Below are 26,642 nucleotides of genomic sequence, written 5' to 3'. Positions count from 1 at the left end.
GCACATTCCATCCGGGAAGCGGGGCGGGCGGGCACGGGGGCTCGACGCCTGCCCGCACCGCGCCAGCCGCGGGGGTCCCGGGCGGGGGGGGGGTGGGGGAACGCCTCCCGCCGCGTGCCCAGCATGACGTCACCACCCGGGGGGCCGCGCAGCCCCCTGCCCCGCGGCGGGAACTCCGGCAGGGGCCGGGGGCGAGCGCCTCGGGATGGGGGTGAGGAGCGGGCAGGCCTCGGGGTGCCGGCTGGCACAGGCAGCCAGGGGGACGCAGGACTTCTGAATCGGCAGCCTGGCGCCACGCAGAAAATAAAATAAAACAATGCTGGAAACGAGTCAGGCAGCACACTGCCTTCTGGAGAGTCTTCAGTTCCTTCCAGCCCCTAAAAATCGCAGTGACATTCCGTGCTGCTGAAGAGCCTTTGTCCATTCTTTCCCAGGTGCAGCTGGGAAGGAGGCAGAAATAACATTTGGAAATAATGTTTCCGTTGGGGTGCTGAGAAGTGTTTTTACTCAGTCTCCATCTCTTTGGCCTGTGCATATAGGATTCATTCCCGACTCATGCCATTCTCAGCCTGGGGACCCACTGTTGTCTCCTGCGCAGCCCACAAGGGAAAATACAAGGTTGCTCCTTGCAGATCAGACAAACCCCTAGAACTGGGTGTCATCAGGATGGCTTTTGTGCTCCCTTTGAACTGGCTGAGATCCCTCTGATGTGCCAGTTTGGTGGTTTCTTTGCTGTTTAAGTAGCTGAGGGAAATGGCACTCATATTTCCCATGCTGTTCTCCTGGCTGTGCCACTGAGCTGGTGGTTGGTTTGCCCTACTGTCTTGTGCAGGTTGCTGGTTCATGGCTGCTTTGGTGGTTGTTGCCCAGTGAATTGCCTGCTGTATTCTGCTGCAGGCCGCTGTAGTGTTGAAGTGGCAGCCATTTGGTCACTATAGTGTTACTTTGTGTATTGCCTTTACTTGCCGTTGACTTCTGTTTGGCTTCTTGCAGTAGCTATTGTATGCTTGTGTCGATGGAGTTGCTTTTGGAACAAGCAATGTCTTTATTTGCATTCGTCTCAGTGCTGTGGCTGCCTTGACTGCAGCAGTGAGCTACTCTAGTTGCCAGGATGGTTACTGTAAGAATTTCTGTTGCTTTTTGTCTGTGCAGTTTCTTCTGAGGTAGGTTGGTTCTTTTGGAACAGCATGTCCTTATCAAGCTAGCCATTCAAATCTATTCGCATCATCTCTCCTGGGTTATTGTTCTGGAAAGAGTGTGCGGCAACCTCTATTCTTTCTAGTATTGACAAAGTAGGGGGAAAGTAGTAGGCCATCGTGTTAAGTGTGTGTAGCAGGATAGGAGGGGAGAAGGAGTTAGATGCATCTTTGATTTTGTGGTCAGCTGAATGGTGGAACATGGTTATGTGTCCTTCACTTATGCCTAAAGCTTCAGAGTTGGCTCCGTATGACTTCTTGCAAGAATCAATGTGTTGATGTGAATTAGCCATATCCTTTCTTGGGTGCCTCAGTTTCACAACACACAGCTGTTTGAGTTGAAAGCTAGACCATCCTTCCTTCTACACCCAAGTATGTTGTGCATCACTGCTATGCTGCACCTATGTCCTTGAGGGAGTGGCATTGTAGTATAGGGAGAACAGTCCAAGATTATTAACCCAGGAGTGGGGTACTTGTCAATGTGAATGGTCAGATTGTTTGTGGGAATGATTTTTCTTCTTTCCCTGTTCCTTGGTCAAGTTACTATTTTTACTTTCATTATTGGTGGCTGCACAACCAATCGTATGTGTGTGTTTCCCAGCTTTTTGGATAATCTGATCTTTCARACCAGGAGGATCCTTTTCTAGTGATTCATGATGGAACTTTTCAAGTATGACCATGAAGGAGTRAACATGCAGTGCCATGATTCTGCTTGGAAACAATAAAACCCATCTAGACATCTGAAAATTAAATGTGCAGTGAATCCTAATGAAGAAGATTAACAGGTTTAACCTGCTGCGATGGCCTCCCTTTACATCTCTTTGTATGAATTTCCATCCTCTCCTAGATTTTGTACCCCTTGGGTACCTTGGAAAGGTTCTTGCCTTCTCACGTTTAGGTTTGTCTGCACAGAGAATCACAGCTGAGCTTCTTGTAGGCAGGCTTGTATTCCAAAACAATACTGTACATGCAAAGAACTATGACTCTACAGTACAACAGTAGTAGTATACTAAAAGCAACCTGATCTTTATTCTTCCTCAGGTGGAGGAGTCTTTATTCACAGGTGAAGTGAATCAGGGAGGTTTTGCTCTTCCCCAAACTTAGCATCTGTCCTGCCTTGTATGCTTTCCTAATTCCTCCTTGATCTCCCTCATGTTCCTCAGCATTTTTKGGGGGATGGAGGTGGATACAGCATTCCAGGGTAGCACAGATCGCTGTAGGATCTAGAATTACGTAGCAGAGGATTATTTCCTTACCAGGTCTAGGATGTAATACCTTTGCAAATGCACTCTATGGCATTGGTCTRAGTATCTGTCCAGCTCTGTCCCTTTTCAAATATCTACTTGAATTTTATCCGTTGTTTTTCATCTTTGAGTGTCTCTCCTTTTCAGATGTTTTTCCTGAGAATTTGTTTCCTTCTTTTCTGTGGGCTGTATCTGCCCCATTCTGTTTTTTTTTTCTTTCCTCTTTTTCATTCGGACAAATAAAGTACTTCCTTTCCTCCTGTGGATTTTGCCTCCTTTCTTCCTCTGGTATGAGATGCTCTGGAAGTACTAAGTGTATTTCCTCTATTTATCACTTCATCTCTTCTATCATTACTTCTTTAAGAGTAAAGAGTATTAGTAGTGAAGTACAGAATAGAAATGCTTTGTAAAATTCTTAAAGGTCAATAGTCCAAAACAGACTCAAATGAAAGTTTAGCTTATGTTTAAAAGTGTAAGCGGCTCTGAAAGAGTCAGGTCCTTAACCAAGTGAGSCACGTTTAGGATATGTATTCTCTGCAGAGTTAATTTATGTGATCGGCATGATACTACTTGAGTCCAATAACAGTGGTTATTTTAACCTAAGCATGAGATGTTCCATATCAATGCCTTGCCCAAGTTACTGAGTCTGCAGTGGTGCCCCAGACACAAGCGGTGCCAGGTTGCCCTGTTACATATATGATTGCTTTTTGTSTCATACTAAGCTGGATGCCGGAGAGTCTTTCTAGCCTTCTGGTCATCTGACGGGCAATCGTGGGCCCACAATACATGTCCTCAGTGCAAAGTGCACAGAGAATAACAAGGTGTGTGGGCTTGTTTCCAGTTCAAATAACATCCTCATGCAAGCTTCAATTCTATGTTAGTCTGGATGGCTGATTGGGCTTAGAGCTCTTGGGTGAAAGGATTTGGCGTATGTTAAAAGTTTGACACAAGTTAACTTTGTGAGAGAACGGTCTTTCCAGAAGCACTGTCTTGCTTCAAGTTCTGATAATGCTCTTACAGAAATGTCTTACTATCTGTTTTCTGTGTTTATTGTGGCAGCAAACACTGATTTGTTATTGTCCCCTGCGAGAATATCAATGTCTGATAGATTGTTGTGGCAGTGTTTTCACCTATAGAATAGAAGATAACTGTGATATCTTCTCTGGATAATCTTAGCGAATGTTGTTCTGGCTGAGCTTTGCTGAGGAAGGGTGGCTGGTTGCTTTCAATCTTCCTCCATGTCTCTTGCCCTGSTGATATTTTTCATCATAGACTGGTCTAGCTAGAAAATGTTAGTCATGTACTTCCCTGGCTTACAAGCCATTTGGTGATACTCTGATCATTTCTTCYGTGACATCTCTCTGTGTTATGTATCACTTAACCAAAGGTTGCATCTGAGAGCAACTATATCTCTTTGGGCAGGAGGTTGGATATACTAGTATATGTGTGTGTGTGTGTGTATGTCATAATAGATATATAATAATATATAGAATATATATAGTATATTTTATTAGACATAAGGTGCATCTATAGCATAGTATATGGGAAATACTAATGCTTTTCTTTCAGGCAATGCAATAAATTAATTGATTTTCCTCAGAATTATTTAGAGTTTGTCAGACATATAAAGATGGTCCTGTCTCTACGAACAATGGTTTATCTAGTTAAATCATGGCTGTCCATCAAACTTTCCTATATGCTGCTGGACTGTTGCTTTCAAGTTCCAGTTTCATGCAGGATTAGGCTCTGTTCATCTCTTGGCTAACCTCAGCATTTAAAAAACTGTTCTGGTCAACTGACTGGTCCTCTCTCCTGCACAGAACAAGGCAGGGAATTTCACCAAGAGAGCTTTGCAGAAAACTTCAGAGCATTTCTTTTAAGGGAAMAAAACAACCCACCGTTAGCCTATTTCTATTTGTAAAATAGCTTTAGCTTTTATCCATTGGATCTTAGGTCTTTGTCTTGCATATTAAAGAGCTCTCAGCTATTAGAAATCATCTCCTTCTGTAGTACTCATAGGCCATGATCAAGTCACCTTTTAATCTTTACCCTGATACATAAATATATTGAGCTTCTTAAGTTTCTTATTGTTAGCAGAGGGGATGGAGGTTACCAGGCCTTGAATATTCCTTGTTGTTCTTTTTTGAAAGTTTTCCATTTGTCAACTTCCTTTCTGAAGCATGCATTTAAAACTGTACATGCTAATTCCATAACAGTCCCACCAATCATGTATATAGGCAGGTAAAAATAATCTCTTTATTCCTATGCTTGAAGGGTATTCGCTTCTTCATATGTCAGTGGATTTCATCCATTCAGGAATAGCCTCTTTAAAAGTCTTACACTGAAACTGTACATGCTCATGTTTAGTTTGCCATCAGTCATTAATTACAAGGACTTTTCAGAGCCTTTGTTTATCTGGATATAACCCTTCATCCTTGAGTGGATTCTACATTTTTTTGTTCTTAATGAAAAATGTTCTATTTTGGAGTAATTAAAATGCTTGTCTTTTTGCATGGCCTCATTGCAGCAGTAGCACCAAAAGATATTTGCCAKAGATTCCAATCTGTTATTTTTTTCTGGCACACACCTTAGTGTCCTCTGCAAATTTGCCCATATTTCTGCAAACTTCACTTAGCCAATGCCTTCACCAGCTACAAATGAATTCTGTGATGGACCGCCATTATTTGTTAGCTGAGTTTCATGATACTTGTTTTTTTGACAATGGATCCTTATGTGAGGCTTTTTTTGACAAGACAGGTCATGTTTGTGTCATAGCTGTATACAACGCTTCAGCCAACAGGTTGTCAAATGTTGCTTTATAGAGATTACCCAAGACTATCTCACTCATCCATTAAAAAATCTTGGGTGATGGTTTCATTTGCTGTCATACCTTTTCCCCTGGCAATCCAATCTGGGCTTGATTTCTTATTCATCTATGAAATCAGGTGTCCTTTTAAGATGTGGGAGGCCTGAAGCTGTGGTTCTGTACAGATTCAATGTCTGTAGATGGAAGCACTTTGGCATGAAATGGTTACTGTAGTTTCTCTTGGGATCAGGCAGAATTTCAGATGTTTGTGACTTTTAATCCTTCATTCAATCATGATGAGTGATAGAATTCTATTCCTAATTCAGCCATATTCATCATATTTTCTGTTTTCATAAAATCATAGAACATGAACTTGGTGAAGTGGTGAAGTATGTAAGAAAAAACCTCTCCTTCTCCACAGGTTGATTCAACACTGGCACAAGTGGCCAGAGAGGCCATTCTCTGAGATGTTCAGAATTTGCCAGATCTAGCTTTAGAGTTATCTCTACTATGAATGGAGCTTGAGTAGAGACCTCCAGAGATCTCTTCCCACCTAAATCTTTTGGTGATACACTGCCAGGTTCCCCTTCCCTTAGTCTTACAAGTGAGGGCAAGATCATCCCACTTGAACAGTTTTGTAGACCAAGGAAAAACTGTGGATATTCTAAGCAAGGACTCAAAGCTCATCAGTGAGTGTCTCAAGTGCTGTATATATATTTTTCCCCTTATGTCCTTCCCCTAAGGTTCACCCCTTTCCTTCTGAATCTGTCCATTTGTCTTTCTCCTGTTATGGTTTTTTGCCCTTTGGAAAAATGGCTCTCACATTGGCTTTGATGTCAGCCATGAATTCCTAGAAACAGAGAATCAGAAGGGCTTATTTGGGTCATTGGCTGCAAAGTCCTGCAGGCACCATGCCATCTCAGCTCTTTTGCAAACTTACTGAATTCTATCTTAATAATAATGACCCCCCCTCCTCCCCCGCTATGCTCCAGGGAAAGAACATACCTGAGTGTCTAGGAATCTTCTCATTTCTATCTTAAAATTGTTGGTGGCCTTTTTATACCCATTCATTCTTATACCAGCTTTCTCTTTTAGCTTAAATACCTCTTCTAACTCTTCTGTTTAGTTTTTGGTGTTTTACAGACAGTAATCATATCAGCTATCAGCTTTTATTTTGTGGAGTTAAAAAACCCCCAAAACTTTGTAGGTACCTTTGTTTATAGCAGGAGGCTCTTCATATCCCTTAGTATCTTGGAAACTCCTTTCTGCACTTTTTCCAATCTGATTCATCTTTACTCATCATTCATTATTCCAATCTGATGTGGAATAACAGAGGCATTACACGGTTTGCCATAGGAAGTCTGAAAATACAGTGTCTAGTGGCATTAATACTGTATTTTTTCATGCTCTGCAATACCTTGTCTGATGCATTTTAGGATTATAGTTGCCTTGGAAAGAACAATGGTGGTCCTTAGACCTCTGGTGATTGATTAATGCCTCTCTTCCTCAGCCTTTCTTCTCCTTGGTCATTCCCACCTAATGAGCAGTTTTTATGGCAGATGTTCTTGTTGCTTGTCCTCAGCAATATTGAGTTTATTAAAAACGTAATATCCCTACCAGATCCATTCAGTCCAAGGCCCTATCTGCAGCAGYGGCCACTACCAAATACCTAGGAAAGAGTAGAAAGCTAAGGCAAGAGTGTAAGTTATTTTCCTCAGGTACTCTCATAGCTTCCAAACATTTCCAGCTCAGGGACTGCTGTAGCTGGATGTGRTTTCTAGTTATTTAGTAAACTTCAGGTATTCTCTCTTGCATGAAACTCTCCAGCATCCTCTGGAGTCYATGCAAACTTCTTGCAATCCTTAGTGAGAAATTCCACAGTCAGCCACCCATTTAAAGAACCATTTCTTTTGGTTTGTTTTGAACTTGTCTCTGTAGCTTTATGTGATAGTCCTTAGATCTTGTACTTTAAAAGACAGTGAAAAATATTTCCTACCTAACCTCTACTTTTCTTTCTCAGTTTTAGAGACCTTACTCACATCCTCACTKTGTAACCTCTTTTCTAGACAAAGATGTCTAACCTACTCAGTCATACTTATTTATATTGTCCTTTCTAGTTCTGATGGCAGGAGCAGAACTGCACACACATTTCAAGATGTGGACAAACCATGGCTTTATGCAAGGGCATAATGACATTCTCTGTTTTGTTTCACATTCCTTTCCTAGGAATTTCTACCATGTGATTTGCTTTCTTGATGGCTGCTGAATATTGAGGTGATATTTTCAGGCTCTCCCTCTCATATCCCAAGAGTATCGCTCTTGAGTGGCAACAGTCAGCCCAGAGTCCATCATTTTATATGTAAAGATGGAGTTGTTTTACCATACACATTGCTTTATATTTATCTACACTTAATTTCTTGTGACATTTAATTGCCCAGTCACTCCTCTTAGAAAGTCCCTCTACAGCCCTCTCCCATTAGTTCTCATCCTCATTATTCTTATTAGTTTACTCTCATCAGCCACACTGACTTCCCTTTGTCCTTTTCCTGTATCTATCCTGTTTTCATTTCTGTAATTTCTTAATGATCTCTAAGTTCTCCCTTATGATATCCTGATCATCTGCTGCACTGACAGTGTCTATTAACTGAATGTCACTGGGAGGTAGGACATTGATCCTTCTGAAGATCCAACAGTTTTACCTGGTTGTAGCCTGATATTTTCAATGTGTCATTCATTCAAAATCCATTTGCAGAGCTTGATCTGTCTAGCTCCTGAGCTTTTCTCTGGTTCTCCTCTATACTCTGAATAGTTTGTCCAGAATAGAAGGGTATGAGCAGAGATCCATATTCCATCTTGGACCTCCCCTGCTACCTACAGAGGGATACAAGTTTTAATAGGTAGGAGTTTGTTTGCCTGTTACAGAAGTGAAGGATGGATGGATGATGTGGCTTTCCTGAGCAACCTCATCTAGCTCTGGAGTGAGCCTTACTGTGAGCAGGGGTTGGGAGCAGAGACTTGCAGAGGTGCCTTACAGCCTAAATCTTTCTTTGGGTCTCTGGGCAACTTGTCCATGATGCTAATGAGTAATATGCTTGCCTTTGAGTAATATATTTTCCTTAATAAAGGAAAAGTCTATGTATAAAAAGTGGAGTTATAACTCTTAATGTTCTAACAGCTCCACAGGTAAGGCTCGCTCAGGCGTTGCAAGTGTTGAAGATGTCACACTTCTTAAAATAATGAATGCAGAGTGTGTGATGTATCCTTCCTCTGATTCACACATATGTAGGCCTCCATCCCATGCTCAGATGGGTGATCCCAGTTTGTTGCATCTTGTGATCTTCCACAGGGCTCTGCCAACCTCTGTGTTTCTTTGGGAAGACTGAATGATTTTTCTGAGATTTTTAAGTAAATTTGTTACATACTTATAATCATTTTAATGTGCCCTCAGGAATTGTTTTATGATTAACCTGACCTTCTTTAGTACATCTAACCTTCATTTAGTGAATCAAACTTTATTTTCAATTGCATGTGCAAGAATTAGTATCTTCTCTGCTGTAGCTTAAGCTATTGTTAAATGCATGAATATTTTTATTATTTATTACTTCACTTTAGTTCTAAATGTTTCATCTATTTCTCTCTGCTCATCAGCAAATATTTTTTTTTATTCTCAGATACCTTTTTGCTTTGAATACAGCTTTCATATTCAAAGTTACATGTTTACTCCTTGTGGTTATACAGAATTACAAAATATGCAACACATTAATACAGACTTCATAAAAGTAAACTTATTTTATCTCCTAAACCTGTCAGCACCCTTAAAGCTCATCTTTTAGTGCTCTTATTTGACATTATTTCTTGAACGTACATTTTAATTGTTATTAGTTATTTTATTGTGGAGAAGGAGTATCTAGGTAGTGTGACGAGTAAATTCATTAACAAATATTGTGGTTATGAAACTTCCGTATATGATAAAGGTTAAAAATGTTGGTTAAGGTTTAGTCTGCGCTTTATATGGCAAGTATTATTTTAGACATATAGACAGATCCAGATCAAGAGGGGCTAATTTGTCTTGCATATTCAAATGTGTGTAATTGGCTCTTCAGTACAGGATGAAGTTTCTGAAAATGTTCATTTACATTTATTCATTAGGTTTATTTAAAAGTATTTCAAAGTGAATCATTTTATGCAATATTTGGTGAATCTAGTTTAGCTAGAGGAATTCAGTGAAATTTTAATAGGTAATAAAAGTTGATTTGTTTATTAAAAAAAAAGACAAAAAGAGAAAACTATCACTGTTTTAATATTGAAGCTGAGCTGCACAGGAGGTCCAAGCAGCTGCCAAAGCATGCCATAACACTGGCAATGGGCTGTGAGACTAGAGAGAATCAAGCAAAGACACAGCTGATGGCTGCAAAACTTCTGAAGATTCTGGTGGAAGAAGCTTTAGCTGATGTTCCTTGCTTTCAGCCAGGGGTCAAGAGCCTTTCAGTCTCCTCTAGCTCCTGTAGCTTCACATTAATTTTGCAGGGAGGAATTTAGGAACAGTTTCATCTATTGGGTAGGCTACTGCTTTAACTGGAATATGTTTTTTCTGTTTTTTTTTTTTTTTATTATTTTTTTTTTTTCCAATAGGTCTGCAGTCTTTCCTGATTAATCCACTCTTCAGCCTRAGTTCACAGCCCCTGCATCTACCCAATATTGTAATTATTTTGTGAGGCACAAAAATACCCATATCAAAAACTACCCTTTCATTCCATATAGCTTCAAAATGTTTTCTTTTTTGAAAAAATAACTCTACTAAGTGAAAAATGTTTAAGTATAGGAATATTCACACCAAGATAATACTGTCTGCAAGCATTTGCCCATTGCCATCTTGGTATTCAACCATTTCAGCATCCTAATCCGTTTACTCACAATCATTTTCTCTTTTACAATAATGTCACGCTCAGTGCACATATCAAAGGACTGACAGTCAGACTCTGACATGCAACCTGAACTCTGACCCCTTCATTTACTGCTATATARCACTGAATACATTGCTTCTCCCCTTCCTTCACTCCCTTTCTCCCCCATGCCCTATAGTAAAACGTCAGGGTTCAAGCATGAAGTCAGGTACTTAGCAATTAGGAAATGCCATACATCAGGTTGTTTTATTGTAATATTTTGGATAAAACTTTATGTTTTCAAGATACCACAAAGTCGTTAACCCTGATAAATCTCTGAGAATTTTCCCCCTTTTTTATATGTGAAGGAAATGGAGGCAAGAATTAATTTATTGTGAGGCTATCACTCACTGGGGCAATATGAGCTGGACAAAYCATTGACTTCCCAGCCACAAGTGCATGTGCCCTGACCATACTGTTCCAATGAGCACTCACTCCTGGGKGATCATTACCTGCCATGATGAGTGATCCGTGGGTTATCATCCCATAGTATTTYGGGACACTTTACAGCATCTGCAATGTGTTAGAGGGCAGCTGTGTYCATTTTACCACCCCAGTGCCTTCGTTCAGTGCTGCTCTGTTCCTGTGCAGTAAGAGGAAGAAAGAAAATGGGATGTGAACACAGAGCTAATGAAGTACAGAGAAAGAGTCTCAGTTTAATTATTACATTTTTCTAACTTTTGATTCATAGAATCGGTAAGGTTGGAAGGGACCTCTGGAGATCATGTAGCCCAACCTCCCTGCTCAAGTAGGGTTGCCTAGAGCACATTAGACAGGGTTGCACCAAGGCAGGCTTTGAATATCTCCAGAGAAGGAGACTCCACAGCCTCTCTGGGCAACCTGGTTCAGTGCTCCGTCACTCTCACAGTGAAAAAGTTCTTCCTCACATTCAGGTGGAACGTCCTGTGGTTCATTTTTTGCCCATTGCCTCTTGYCCTGTCACATGGGACAACTGAAAAGAGTTCAGCCCCATCCACTTGACACCCTCCCTTCAAGTACTTACACACATTGATAAGATCCCCCCTCAGTCTTCTCTTCCCAGGCTAAACAGGCCCAGCTCTCGCAGCCGTTCCTCACAGGGCAGATGTTCCAGCCCTCTGATCATCCTCGTAGCGCTATGCTGGACTCTCTCCAGTACCTCCATGTCTCTCTTGTACTGGGGAGCCCAGAACTGGATGCAGCACTCGAGGCCTCACCAGGGCTGAGGAGAGGGGCAGGATCACCTCCCCTGACCTGCTGGCAACACTTCCTAATGCACCCCAGGATACCATTGGCCTTCTTGGCCACAAGGGCACATTGCTGGCTCATGGTCAACTTGTCATCCACCAGCACTCCTAGGTCCTTCTCTGCAGAGCTGCTCTCCAGAAGGTCAGCCCCCAGGTTGTACTGGTGCCTAGGGTTATTTTTCCCTAGGTGCAGGAACTTGCACCTTGGGAACTTGCACCCTCTGCACTTGCCCTTGTTGAACCTTATGAGGTTCCTCTCCACCCAACTCTCCAGCCTGTCCAGGTCTCTCTGAATGGTAGCACAGCTCTCCGGTGTATCAGCCACCTAAATGTCCCTGCCTTTGCAGTCTAAATGCCTTCAATTTCACTTTTTTTTTTGACTCTATCTCCTGCATTAAAAAAATGACTAAGAAGTATTCACTGTGTACTTTTAACAATTCTCAATTGAAAAACAAAAACAAAAAAACAAAAACAAAAACAAAAAAAAGAGAGAATTTGAACTCCAGATGATCCATACTCAGGCTAAAGGAGGAACCTCACTGGATCCTCACTGAAAACTTATTTTTTTCAGACTGGCATCTAATGGAAGATAATATTGGTTATATCTGTAGTAACAAACTAAACTGGGTAGAAGTACTGGTGCACAGTTGGCTGTTTTACCTTAGCGTGGTATTCCTTTGTATAATCTTTGTCCTGTACCAACTATCACTCTTCCAGGTGACACTTCAGCAAGGTTTAAGAGTTAGTGTGAGACCATTCCCAACAGCCAGTTTAGATGTGGCCATACCATTTTGGAGGGTAGGAGAATTTTGCTGTATGGGTGCAAGCTGTGTAATGCCAGTCAGGTTTAGGGCCTGAGAACAGGGCCTGGCCCATTTCATTTAAAAATACAGGCACTGTCAAATTGCCCCTTCTTGTAGCATTTGAGGTCCTGACGTATGACAGAGTCTTGCATTTCTTCCTTGTTTGAGTCTAAATGATCCACTCATGCACCTTGCGATCTTTGCATGCAGTGCCTCTGACTAGGTATATAGCCTAACAGGCAATGCCTAGGTAGAGACTCAGTGGGGAGAGAAGGCTGTGTTGGTGCTACTGCTTTCTCCCCAAATCATCACTGATAGCTGTGGGTGGGCTCATGTTTCCTGACACAGTCTCATTGCCCCTCCACTGCACCTTCCTTCCTGCTTGGACCAGGTTTGAATCCATCTGAGATTTCTAGGGCATGACCATCACCAGAGGATCAAGCATAGCAGATAATAAGACCAAGCAGTTTTTTTTTATCTCCCCAATAGAAGAATAATGTAGAAGGGAGGGAAGAGACTGCAGTAACAATTAACAACTGATCACCTAGCAGTTAATCTCAGTGAGACCTGGATTCGGCCTTATGTGTCTTCAAGCTAAAGAAAAACTGCTAAAGTAACAGTGATGGTARTTCTACTTCTTAAGTGCCATGAACCCTGGGAGCCTTCTTCACTCCCTTCTGCTGTCGCTGGCCCCAGCAAGAGCTGATAGGAACTTAGCTAGCATTTAACTTTCTTGAGCACAGCGGTGTTCTGGGACTCGGGCTGCCTGTCCTGGACTCTCTATTCCTTTTGAGCACTGGCTGAAATGACAAAAATCTTCAGCCCTCAGTGGATTCTGGGGACATCTCCCAGATTTCCCTGTCCCATTTGAAATTTCCTCCTAATGTTGGGAGCGTGTGCTCGTTGGGCCTGTGTGAGCAGCTGCAGACACTTGCAAGCATGTGACTCTCTGCTTGTCATTTACAAGATCCTTGCCAAATCCCCAAACACTATCCTAGACAGATCTGCCCTGATTCTGTTTCCTCTGCTTCTTTTGCTATCTATGAAAGTTTCTTTTCTCAGGCTCCCAGTCTAATGTGCAAATGATGTCCTGAGCCAGGGACAAACTTTTGTCAGACTTCCTAAGACAGGCTGAAGGMATATACTTCAGCAGGTCCGACTTGAATCCATTCCAGTAGAGATGGACTTCTGTGCAGTTTTGTTACATGTGAAGAGTTCCTCCACACTATAGCCTGCAAAGGAGACACAACATCTGCAGTCTTTSATAGAAGAGGAGCTACTGCCTGTGGTCTCCTGGTTTCCTGTGCAGGACGGTTTCCCTGGAGCAAAAAGGATCATTTAAAGCACGGCAGGGGAAAGAGCAGGATCCATTCTGGATTCTGCAGGGGGGTCCTTGCTGAGTGGGAGCTGCTAGCAGGAGGCTGTACCAGCACTCTCACTGGAATATGGAGGGGTTTTAGCAAACCAAGCTGGGTTATATGAAACACAAACAGAAAATGGTCATTCACAATGACTCATAACTCAATCCAACCTGTAAAGATTTTCACAAGACCAAGAAAAGATTGTCCCTTCGACAGTAGCGTTGCCAAATGTCTCATTTCCTTTCCAAAACCATGGATCAGTAAGAATTCTTCAGATACATTCACAAGGATTTTCAGTGATGGGAAGGTTTGATGTAACTCAAGATTTGTTGCTTTGTTTATGGCTTATGCTGTAAGCTTTTATTTCATAGATGTTAAAACCAGAAGGCAGTGTTGTGAATGTCTCATCTAATCTCTGGTGCAACAATTGTTATACTGACCCTAATAACACATGGTTCAATTCTGTTATATGCTTTAGAAAAGACTTAACCCTGTAAGTGATCCTGTAAGTAGTAGAAGCTTCTGCCCCAGTGGTTAATTGTTGTCTACTGAAATGTACCTATTTGTTCCTGGCTTTGTTTGGTGCTGAGTATTCTGCAATTGACATAAATACTTAGTTGGTGTTTCTGTTTGAAAGGGAAGTTTCAGTATGTGGTTATCAGTACATTATCTCCCTGACTTATTTCTCTGGAAAGAAGACCATAATTGCCATTACTAAATTACAGGAAAGTTGAAGTGAGACCTGTGCACTGCGTTGTGATGCTCAGTTCTTTGGTGTGTGAGTTGTAGGTGGCATTCCTGTTGAATGTAGAATAAGAGCGGTAACGTATTGGTAATATACTGTTGCTAATTCTGTATATTCAGGCAAAGCTGGGCTAATCCTTGAAGACTGCCAACATGGTGTGTGTGTTGAGGTGTGTTAAATTAGGATTGTCTTTCTTTATAATGTTTGTTTTATGTAAGAATGTTAATTCTAGATGCTTATCTAGAGTAGAAAATACCATCAGTCTAACTCGCTGAATTAGCAACCAAAGACCAAATTATGCCAGAAATGCAAGGTTGCAAAAGATAGCAGTTTGTAGGGATTAGGAGGGTGCTGTAGTTCTGCAAGATCAGGTCTAAACCAGTGTAAGCTGATTTTTCTATTAAAGAAGAGGTCTAAGTTAATGAATTGTTGTATGTGGGAATTAATGCTGGATGAGTCCCTTGTGGCTTTCGTGATGACGGCCAAATAAAATATTAATGAAATTAAAGCAAACAATCTCCTGCTCTTTGCAAGCACCTTCTGTATGAGTTTCTCTAAGCATTAGTCAGGGAAAATGTGGAACCCTGCTAGAGACAGGTCAGCATCATTATCCCCATTTTACAGATAGAGAAATGGAGGTAGAGGAAAGCAGTGACTTCAAGACCACATAATTCAGCAGCAGGGCTGCATATGAGAGACAGGATTCCTCCCTTCCCGTTGCCTTTGCTCTGATGCCTGGGTTCTTATCCTTTCCAAGAGAGGTGAAGGTGAATCCAGACTTCTCTTGCATTGCCTTGCTAGAAGCTAACGTCTCCTGATATGGGATGGCCTTTAGGAAGCCTAACTCTCAGTCTTAATCTCCAAACTTCCCTATGCTTTCAGAGCACAGAGTAAAGCTCAGGAGAGGTGGATTTTTTCTCCTAATGCCTCATTCACAACACATATCTTGGGGATTGTCCGTTGCAGAGAGCAAGTAGAGGAGCTCTCATAACAGGCTGGGGAAGGAACATCTCTCTTTGGTTACACTTGTACAGTGCAGTGCAGTATGATGCAAAGGATCCAGAGCCACACTCAAGCAAGCCAGCTCCAGGAACAGCATTCCTGAATCAGCTCAGTTAAGTTCCCAGGCTAACACAATCATGGTGTTTTCATACCCTCAAGTAGAAACCATGTGGCAAAACAGAGTGTTAAATTTTAGTGGTGCTTTCAGGACATAGCACAGGTCTGTTAATCTAGTCAGAGGAAGCTCAGAAATCTTCCTGCTGTTGCAAACTGCAAGGATGAACTTCGCATTTCTGGGATAGACATCATCTGGTATACTGAGAAACAGCCCAGAGAATGGGGAGGAAGGAGATCTGGGCAGACACCCTAAGCTAAACAGGCCTGATTCTGTTTGTGACATGCAAAAGAAAAACTAAATGCATTTTCTTGTTCATATTTATGTATTTTTGAAACTGAACAGTCTGAGCAAGATTTGTCAGTGTTTCTGTATGACGAGCTGGTGCATGTATGCATGTGTGTATTATGCACTGGATAGGTCAGGGCTGTATAATACTTCTTGCAGCAAAAAGCTTCCAGAGGCTCATTACGCAGAGTCAGCTAATGACAGCACATGGCCAGTTAAAGATCATGAAACCACTGCACTGACAATAAGTGCAAAGAGGAACACATAAAGTCAGAAAAATTGTCACTAAGAACATTTTAAAGCAATTTTCTATTATTTTTTCCTCTCTCTTTCTCTCTCTGAAGATCAAATAAATAAGRAAATGGAAATGTTAAAATGATATCAGAGGAAAATCAACTATTCTTCCTTGCTTTCTCAAAAAATTATTGTTGGGTACTAACTGCCTCTCATCATGCGGGTTTCACTCCTAGAAAAAAGAAATCAGAGATCACAGTGGCCAAATCTTTTCTCCTAATAATGGGAAAGTTTATTGCTTTTTCGATAAAGATTCTTGGATCTGTAAATAATAATTAAAAAACAATAATGATTTTGTCGTATTTATATAGCAAGCCATAAAAGGATTTCCCACATGCCATTCACTTTCTCACCTCTTGTCTCTGTCTGCCTTTCAGGATTCACCAGGATCTTGTTGCATTGCTGGTGTAAGCCCCCACTTCCAGAAGGGCTGATCTTGCCTGTCTCCGTCTCACAGGGAACAGCCCAAGGGGGGGGTAGAGTGATAAAAATTTATGTTTTCATCAAACCGGGCCAAGGAGAATGGGGGTCCCACACCCAAAAGAATGAAGACGCGACAGAACAAAGACTCAGTACGTGAGATGGGAGGAGGAGAGGGGAACTCAGAATCAAACAAGAGCTGTGGGTTGGGGCTGAGTTCACAGGAAAGCTCATTGTGAACTTGAGTTCGGTATATCAGGGTGCTCGGGCCAGAGGTTCAGGGGCTTTGAGAAGCTAGGGAGGGTTGGAGGAAGCTGCGCAGCAGTACTAATCCAGTGATCTCTCTATTAGATGTCAATGAGGAGTGGACGGAAGAAGGAGACTCCAGGGCCCCGAGAAGAGCTGAGATCACGGGGTCGAGCTTCCCCAGGTGGTGTCAGCACCTCCAGCAGTGATGGCAAAGCTGAAAAATCCCGACAAGCAACAAAGGTAGTATAAGTTAGTACATGACTGTGAGGTGACAGAGGACTACCCTGACCAGATAGGATCCATTTAGAGGTCCAGTTGTGGATCCCATCTGGTCTATATTGTGGAACCCATTCTGGGCTCAGCTATCTGGAACGAGTGGCATGTATTCCTTCTTCTCATCCTCAGCATCTTAAACCTCCAGACATCTTCCCAGAAGCAGTCCTCAGATTCATTAGCCCTTTTTAATGTTAATTTTTGCTGAATTCTGTCTCAGTGTTGTCCTGACCACTCCTCCCTGCCCACAGTCTGTTAAGCTTTTCAACACATTGCATTATAGTTGTTGTGTCTCACCCACTAGAATCTGGGCAGGCCAGGTAGGAGAGGAGGTTTTCCTTTGACCCTTCCACCTCTCTGTCCTCTTCTCTCCCTTACAGAAAGGCCGGGTGGAGGAATCTTGTACCACCAAAGGCAGCAAGCAGGGCCGAACAGAGGAGATCTCGGAGAGTGAAGGGGAAGACAGCAATGCACCCAAAAAAACCAAAACTGAGGTGAGTTCCCCCAGCTGTGTCCACTTGGATATCCTGGGGCCAGGGCAAAGAAATGTTCTTTTCCCCTAAATGTGCTACTCATGTCCAGCTAGCTTGAAATTCTTGCCACTCTGGAGCCCTAGCCTATGTGTGGCCACCACAACAATCACATGTTCTGGCATCTCAGATTTCACATGGTAGACTCTTCTGCAAGTGGAACATCTGCCTGGCATACAATAAAGCTACTTGGAATGATGATTCAGAAGACAAAAACTCTCTATTCCTTTGGCTTGTCTACRCTTGGGCCTGGTGCAAGCCCTGCCTTCCCTCAGTTCAATAGCAGGAACCTAGGTATCCCCAGCAGTGAATCTGGCTGTGCTGATGAACAGCAGCTGTGAGATGTGCTGATCCACCCTCTCCCCTCACTCCACACATAGCTTTGTGGCAGTTTAGAGTCTGTCTCTTTTGCTATTGCAGAACAGTATAAAACAAGAGATCCTTAAATCATGCTGGGATCCAGATAATGATAATACCAATCCTAAAGTGAGTGCAAAATCAATTTAGACACACTCACCATAGTTCTAGCAGGGCTTTTCTGAAATGCACATAACACTGGACTGGATCAAAGATCAGCCAGCTGAAAGAAAACTCGGTTCTTGTACTTTTCAGTTCCTTGTTAGTCTGTTCAGGCAATCAGCTTTAAAGGCCTGTGGACACAAGGATATTTACTTGCGTTATGATGTCCATATAATTAAGCCATTGCAGTTATACCAATGTAATTTCTCCATGTGGATGCTTTATTCAACTTAACAATGATCTTTTTCATTTTAGCCTCTCTTGTAAACCCTGTTAATTGTCTGTATTAGCTGCTTAATCAGTGACTGTTTTATTGCTTGAAGTGAGACATGGTGAGGGAGAGCAGGGAATGGGAAACACAAAGAAGCAATGGGGAGCTAACCCCCCAGTAACRAGCACAGAGAGCTAACATTCAGGGCAGGGGCTAAAGAGGAGTGAGTGTCCTCAATGAGGAAGGAATGTGATGAGGCAAGCCCCGGATAAATAGGGAAGAGCAATTCTGGATTTGCTGACTGCYGAGAACACATTCTCCCCTTAATGCTTGTGCATGCTATCTGCCACCTGGTGGTAGTAATGAATTATACGCACCCAAAGGCCCTTTATTGTTGATGGTGCTGACACCTTTCATAGATTCGTTCCCTGCCTGATCTGTAACAGTTCCATGCACCTCTGTACACAAGACGCCCATTATCACCTCCTCTCTTAGGCACATGATGTTCCTGAAGTACCTGAGAGCACTGGAGCTGTTCAGAGGGGAAGCGCTAGTAGGACTGGCTATCTTGCCAAATGATAACTCCTTCCCTGTGTGTACTTTCCTTCATCCTGGGGCTAAGGGAGAAAGATCAAAAAACAAGATCTCTGGGAACTTGGAAAGTGTTGTGCATGGTCTGRGAGGCTGCATAACATCTCTTTGCTCTTCTCTACTTCAGGAATTACCTTGTCCTCCATCCCCATCAGATGTTGACAGCCTTGACGGCCACAGTTTCAATGATGAGATGAGCAGTGACCCACGGGACATTGACCAGGATAACAGGAGCACCTCACCAAGTGTCTACAGCCCTGGAAGTGTGGAGAATGACTCCGACTCCTCCTCTGTGCTGTCCCAGGGACCGTCTCATTCCTACCACCACCCTCCACTCTTCCCTCAGAGTCCACCGGTAGCTCCTCCTCCTGACAGCCTGGCCCGTCCACCTGAGCCAAGCTTTGGCCTCCCAGCTGAAGTCCATCCGCAGGGCCCCACTGCAGGGAGTTTCCACTCTCAGCTCGAGGGCCAGGCTTCGCGGATTTTCCAGGCTCAAGCCCCACAGACACCTGCCTCCTCYACTTCTGCTGTTGCCACCTCTTCTACTCCTTCCTCCTCCTCCTCCTCCTCTACCCATGCTCCTCTTTATCCTACGGCCAATGTAGTCCAGGTTGGGACCAAAATTTCCAGTGGTGTTGGGGGGCTCCTAGCATCAGGAGGTCGCGAACAGACCCTCAGTGCCAAGCACAATCCACCGCCAACCACCCCTATCTCACTGGCATCTGTGGCTGGGGGGCTTCCTTCTCAAAAGACCCCCCCAGCCAACCCTCCGGCTGCCTCCCCAGCTTCTGCTCCTTCCTTTCCCCATGTCTCTGCTAATCTGCCTCCCCCACCAGCTCTGCGCCCGCTCAACAATGCAGTGGCCACCTCCAGTTCTCCAGGGATGGTGGGGCAGACCCTGGGTGGGCACCTCCCATCACCCCATGGAATAGGGCAAGACAAGGCACAAACTGTGACCCCGTCGCGTTATCCCTATGCTCCTCCACCACTGCCACCATCCAGCTCCTCTGCTCCGTACCCCCAGGCATCCCCTGCACAGCCCCTACCCAGTTACAGTGCCTCCTATGGCCACTCCTTCCCCCCACCCAGTGGCCTCTCTGTGTCCAGTCAGCCCCCCAAATACACCCAGCCCTCCCTGCCTTCCCAGCCTGTCTGGAGCCAGGGGCCACCCCCCTACAGCCGTCCACTGGGCAACACCAGCTCCCACCCTGCTGCCTCCTTCCCTGGTCAGAGCTCCCACCACCAGCAGTCGCCCCAGCAGCACCACCATGGCCATGGGAGTGGAGGGGGGATCTCCCCAGCCACAGCAGCTCCTCCCCAGGCTGCTGGAGGTTACTCGCACACCCTAGAGTCAAACAACCATCACCCTTCCCATGCCACTTATGGGCTGCGACTCTACCCTCCCCACAGCCAGGCCACTTACAGCCAGGCTCCCTCTGCGGCTGCTGCGGCACCCCCTGCCTCCTCCTCTTCCTCTTCCTCCTCCGCTTCTTCCTCTTCTTCCTCTTCCTCATCCTCCTCATCTTCTGCCTCCTCTGTCTCTTCCCAGGGAAGCTATCCTGGCCTGTGTGCTCACCCTCAGGGGCAGAGCCCTGCCACATACACCTTTCCTCCGCCGCCCCCGCCCTCCCCTGCCCACGGTGCCGGTCCCCCTGTCACCTCAGTTTCCACCACGCTCTCCACTGTCATCGCCAACATGGCCTCCCCTTCCTCGGCCCCTTACAAGACCGTGTCACCCCCAGTGCCCCCTTCAGCCATAGCCCCATATGGGAAGCGAGCATCATCCCCTGTCCCTACCTTCCAGCCCCCAGCCCCCTACAAGCCAGGCTCTCCTCCTGTGTCCTCCACGTCCTCCTTCCGTGTGGCTACCCCTCCCGGTTATCGCATGACATCTTCCCCTGTGACGGGTGGCTACAAAGCCTCCTCCCCTGCCCCATCCACCCCTTCGCTACCGGGCAGCATGGGCGCTCCCGTGCCGCCGCTGCCCCCACTCCCACTGAGCGCGGCACAGATCAAGCAGGAGCCGTCGGAGGAGTATGAGCCCCCTGAGAGCCCCATGCCGCCGGCTCGCAGCCCCTCACCACCCCCGAAGGTGGTGGATGTGCCCAGCCACGCCAGCCAGTCAGCCAGGTGCGAGGCAGATGGGGGAGCTGGAGATGTGCTGAAGGGAGGGAGGCACACAAACTTCAAGGGAAAATACAGAAAGGGTAGTGTGTGAAAGGGAAAGAATGGCCTCTCGGGGTTTCCTAAATGGAAATGGACCTCTTTGGAGAGCAGACACAGCCAAACTGGTGCAGCCCCGGGTATCAACCTAGAGGAGCTGAGAGCTGGTTAGCCATTGCCTGGCTCCAGTACCTGACAGAGCACTACCTGTGTGCTYGGCCAGCCCTGGGAGGCCCCTGAGCTGGGGGGCTTGGAGGGCAGTGCCACAACTCTGCTCTTTGGCCCCACTTTTGTAGTATTCTCTCTACCTCTTTGCAACCTGGCCAGGCCTCTGCATTGTGAATCAGTCCGCCTCGGGGAGTAGCAAAGGGATGTCTCCTCAGGGGCCTGGTTGAGCAGGGATGCGTGGGGCAAGGAAGGGGACATTGTCACAAATGTGAGCTATTGCTGCACTGTGTTACCTTACTAGTGAGCCTTGTATGCCCTCCTCCTTTCACAGTGCAGGGCTCAGCTTCCGTTGTTTCCTCACCCCCCTCTTGTGCTGACACACTTCATTCCTTCCCCTCAGATTCAACAARCACCTGGACCGTGGCTTCAACTCCTGCTCCCGCACAGACTTATACTTTGTACCCCTTGACGGCTCCAAGCTGGCCAAGAAAAGGGCAGATTTGGTGGAAAAAGTCCGGAGAGAGGCTGAGCAGAAGGCCCGTGAGGAGAAGGAACGAGAAAGGGAGCGGGAGAGGGAGAAGGAGAGGGAAAGAGAGAAGGAGAGAGAGCTGGAGAGAAGTGTGGTAGGTGTGACTTGGCTTGCTCCATTGGAGTGAAGCAGGGGCTGATGTTTGGGAACCCCCTTACTCCCTCTTGGGACTGTGASAGTGAGATGCTTGTTTCTCTGCTCTCTTACAGAAGATGGCCCAGGAGGGCCGGCCAGTTGAATGCTCCTCTCTTGGGCCTGTTCCCCACCGCCCCTCCTTTGAGCAGGGCAGTGCTGTAGCAACTGTTCCCCCATACCTGGGCCCTGACACCCCGGCTCTGCGCACACTAAGTGAATATGCACGGCCACACGTTATGTCCCCCAGCAACCGCAACCACCCTTTTTACGTGCCACTGGGTGCTGTTGACCCAGGCTTGTTGGGGTACAATGTGCCAGCCATCTACAGTAGTGATCCAGCTACGCGGGAGCGAGAGTTGAGGGAGCGAGAAGCCCGTGAACGAGACCTGAGGGATCGAGACCTGCGTGAACGTCTCAAGCCTGGATTTGAAGTCAAGCCAGCTGAGTTGGAGCAGCTTCATGCAGTGCCAGCGGCTGCCATGGATCCTTTCCCACGCCATGGTGGGCTGAGTCTGCAGACAGCCCCTGGCCTTCATCCTGCTTTTCCCTTCCACCCAGGGCTGGGCCACTTGGAGCGGGAGAGGCTGGCGCTGGCAGCTGGCCCAACTCTTCGTCCYGACATGTCCTATGCTGAGCGCTTGGCAGCCGAGCGCCAGCATGCAGAGCGGGTGGCTGCTCTCAGCAATGACCCTCTGGCCCGACTTCAGATGCTCAATGTGACACCGCATCATCATCAGCATTCCCACATCCACTCCCACCTCCATCTCCACCAGCAGGATGCTATACATGCAGGTAAGGACTGCACAGAATTGCAGCACAGGTGTGGTGCCCTGCATAGAACAGTGCTCTGCATGCTACTGCACCCTCCTTTTGCTCCCTCCTTCTGGCTCCAGGGAAGCCCAAGAACTACTGAGATTAGACTTTGAGGGCCCCAATCCATCTCTTCAGCCAAAAAAGGTCAATACCATGGTCATTCAGTCTACTAGGCTCCAATCCTACCAAAGACACTGACATCTATTGCAAGTATCAGCGTAATTGTGAGTTTGCTGCTTAGCAGAGAACAGAGCTATTTGCACCATGCCTTTTGGTTTGGGATCTATGAGAACACTATGAATGTTGAGGTGCCACTGGCTAACAAAGGTGGTAGTGCTGCAGACTATACTCCCAGACTGGTCTGCAGAGAGGATAGGGGCCCCGCTAACAACCGTTTCAAAGATATCCTTAAGCCTAATGAAATGTTGGCTCTCCAGTTTTGTCCCATGGCTTTTGCTGTAGATGGTGGGAAATGATGGGACATAGATTGGCTTTAAGTTGGCTTGCATTTATGAAAGAAACTGTAAGGCTGCTGCCCTTCAGAACTGAATCTTGGTCTCTTCCATTTCCACATAATACAGGAAAGCAAGGGAAAAAGAAGTTTAGTGACAAATATCGCAGGAAAACAAAGCCCAAACTACAATATAATAGGAAAAAAAGTGCTATGCCTATTTGGGCGTTGTGAAAGGTCAGTGGGACCTGGTGATAATTACAGACAAACACCCATTCTTGCAATAGCAACCACTCAGAGTGGTATTGGGTATTGATGAACATTGATTCACCTATGCAGCATAGTTCTGTACCCCCAGGAGCATCTTGAGAGTGAGTCCAAAACACTAAGTGATTTGATTACCTAGAAAGAGCAGTTGTCATATAAAATGATATCTTGCATTTCAGCCTTAGATAATACTTGCAAACTTGAGTGCCTGGCACTGAGCATCTGCCCTGGATGGGACCTAGAAATGGAAGCACTCAATATGAGTACAGATATGAATGACAGCTCCTGTGGTATATGGGCACAATACTGGGTACAGACCTGATTGTAGAGCAGGTTCTTGTGGGATCAACTCTAAGAAGCAGTGCTCCCCAGGGAGTATAAAAATGTCTGCACACCCAGGTGGTGTGGCAGGGACAGAGATATGCCAATCTAGTTCACATGAAATTGAGTGCTGGCCAAAGGAATACACTGAGAAGGAAATGGTACTGCATTGTCTAGACTTGCAGTCATTCCACCCCCAATAGGCACTGGCCTTTTCCATGTCTGTCTGTTTTGTTGCACCTGTGTCTTTGCCTCTTACATAGCATGGGACAATTATCTTCTATTTTTTTCTTTCTAGCCTCAGCCTCTGTTCACCCTCTTATTGACCCACTTGCCTCGGGATCACATCTCACCCGGATACCATACCCAGCAGGAACCATCCCCAACCCACTGCTCCCTCACCCCTTACATGAGAATGAAGTGCTGCGCCACCAGCTTTTTGGTAAGGAGGCTTATGGGGACTGCTAGTCTTCTCTAAAGAGCATCAACAGAGCTTCGGTGGGCAGAGTGGGGAGCTCAGAAGACCATCTGTCATGGCATAGGCAGGCCTAGAATATCAGGGCATCAGCAAGTCCTGCTCATTAGCAGGACTGGAAAAGTGCAATAAAGTCTTGACTGAACTATGTGGATATGGATGAGGATGGGGCTGTTATATTAACTTTTTTTTTTCTCTTGTTTGTCTTTGGCTGCAGCTGCACCCTACAGGGACCTGCCTGGGTCTCTCTCTGCACCTATGTCAGCAGCACATCAGCTCCAGGCCATGCATGCACAGTCAGCTGAGCTGCAGCGCTTGGCTCTGGAACAGCAGCAGTGGCTTCATGCCCACCACCCTCTGCATGGAGTACCGCTCCCTACACAGGAGGATTACTACAGGTGCATGGGACCTGCTCTCTCCATGGCACTGGGCGAGCAGAATGCTTTTACCTCACAGTACAAATCTGGACCCAGCCATGGCCTGAGGATGGCAGAAGTGGGAGCAGGGAAGCGTTTCTCCTTAAGTGGTTGACTCCAGCCTTGACCCCACATCTGAGAGCATGGATTACTTGCCACTGGGGCACAGCTATGGGTTGGCCATGATGAAGGTCATTCTTGGCAAGTGGCTGTTCAGTGGCCTGTAGGCTAATCTCTTGTGTAGGGTCTCAGCTCCTTTCCTTGGGGGATAAACTTGCCTGTTCCATGCATGCCAGTATATGCTTGCACCATGCAAAACCACATGTTCACAAGGGTTGGATGCTCTGTCTTAGACAGGGTTCTTGCAAGTGCACAGGGAAGCATGTTGGTACAGGCAGAGGTGCACTGTACCTTCTGGATAGCCGCTACTACCTTAAGATTTTGTTTGCTTTCAAAGCCAGCACTGTCATGAGTGACTAGACTAGCCAAATGCAGTGCACAGAACTAAATTATTTCTCCTCTTTTTTCTGTCACAATCACCTTCTTCTTCTTCTTTCTTCTAGTCACCTGAAGAAAGAAAGTGACAAACCCCTTTAAATGGACTCCTACCCTCAATGCAACATCATCATGTCTTTCTCTTAAGAGGAGCAATTGAGCAACCAAATTTTGGGGGAGGGGAGGCTGCGGAGTAACACATCCTGATCCTACAGTGCAGTACAGTGCAAGAGCAGAATGGATGAAGAGTACAGGATGGCATCGTGGGAGCAGAATGGAGAGGAGAGAACGTGGGGAGGGACTGAAGTAACACTAAAGGACATGGAATGATTGGTACATAATTTCAGCAGGGCTCTGAAAARCAAAATCAGCATTGCAGAGAACTGACAAAGACTGATGGAAATTCAAGATTGCAGCTGCTCCATCCTTTCTTTTGGAGGAAGAGTTGCATTAAATAAAAACAGTGCAGAGCATCACAGTATTTTACGTCATGATGTTGCTGCCCTTTCTGCTTCTGTGAGGAGGAGATGTGTCCAAGAAGTAACTTGAAATCATATGGAGCTTCTTTTCAAAATGCCTCTTCACCTCCCCTACTTTAGATGTAAGATACAGCTTAGTGACGCAAAAAAAAAAGCAACATGGAACTTTTTCGAATTAGCCAGAGTGCTTCCCAGTCTCCAAAATCCTGTTAGATACAAAGCAAGCATTATGGGACCTCTTCAGAAATGGCCGCTCCTACCTACTCAGTCAGTCACTGAGGGACTCGGCCTAGCCTTTGAGGTGCAAAGCACCATGATACTGTTCACGAGATGGTGGCTGTGCTTCCCTGTGCCTTGAGGGAATGGACAGGGCCATGACGTGCAAAGCACCGTGAGACCGTTTTAAAGACTGCGATCTACCCCTTTGAGCCCCGTTGGGAGAGCTGACATGGCCAAGAGACCCTGCATCCTCGTACTCTTTGCAAAGGTGGTTGCCCCTCTCCCCCAACCCATTCTAATTGATGTACTTTAACTCATGCACATCCTATTAGACGTGGCAGTTTTATGTAGCAATTTGTGAGTCCCTTATCCCTCTGTGCGTGTCTGATTTCACAGTTGTATATCTCGATTGGTCCCCATATATATATTTACTTAAACATGAAAAAAAAAAAAGAAAAAGCAACCAACAACCCAACTACGGAAAAACACTCAAACAGTTTCCCACGCACTCCCAAGCCCAAACACACATTCTAATAATTTATATATATAAATATATATATGAAGCTCTTAAAAAAGAAAAGCAAACAAACAAAAAAAAACCCTTCCAGAAACAGTCTCTGTTGTGTTCATTTCTTTTTTACTGGGAGTAGGAAGCAATCTGGAAGTGCGGTGTAACTGCTTGCTTGCAGGAGTGTTCAGAAATGAGGTTGTCCCGGGGGAGGGGAATGAAAATGGGGGATATTGAAAAGGGTCGGAGAGTGGCTGTGATGCCGGTCGCTGTAGGGCCCGGAGGGTGGTGAGAGCCTGGGGMACGGCCGAGGTGAGAGAGGCGAGGTGTTGCTATAGGAAATGCCGAAGCGGGGCCAGTACCCCAGCCGCACAAGTGAAACCCTTC

General features: G+C 45.4%; 1 protein-coding gene across 1 annotated transcript in view; it reads left to right on the top strand.

The window, feature by feature from the left end:
• The window catches only part of ATN1 (atrophin 1), a 27,153-nt gene extending 795 nt beyond the window's left edge, over nt 1-26,358 (top strand). Inside the window, exons 2-10 of the mRNA XM_085324686.1 lie at nt 16,401-16,595; nt 16,795-16,932; nt 17,346-17,459; nt 18,944-20,946; nt 21,548-21,770; nt 21,886-22,603; nt 23,962-24,105; nt 24,356-24,536; nt 25,118-26,358. Of these exons, the coding sequence (XP_085180812.1) occupies nt 16,518-16,595; nt 16,795-16,932; nt 17,346-17,459; nt 18,944-20,946; nt 21,548-21,770; nt 21,886-22,603; nt 23,962-24,105; nt 24,356-24,536; nt 25,118-25,151 (3,633 nt within the window). The 5' untranslated portion in view covers nt 16,401-16,517 and the 3' untranslated portion in view covers nt 25,152-26,358. The remainder of the gene's footprint in view (nt 1-16,400; nt 16,596-16,794; nt 16,933-17,345; nt 17,460-18,943; nt 20,947-21,547; nt 21,771-21,885; nt 22,604-23,961; nt 24,106-24,355; nt 24,537-25,117) is intronic.
• Nucleotides 26,359-26,642: the final 284 nt, after the last annotated feature.

This window comes from Rhea americana, unplaced genomic scaffold (assembly GCF_003343005.1).
Source record: "Rhea americana isolate MKP2758 unplaced genomic scaffold, rheAme1 scaffold_92, whole genome shotgun sequence".
In the NCBI taxonomy this organism is placed as follows: Eukaryota; Metazoa; Chordata; class Aves; order Rheiformes; family Rheidae; genus Rhea; species Rhea americana.
Note: the sequence above shows the minus strand (reverse complement) of the source record. Positions and strands in the feature narration are given on the sequence as shown.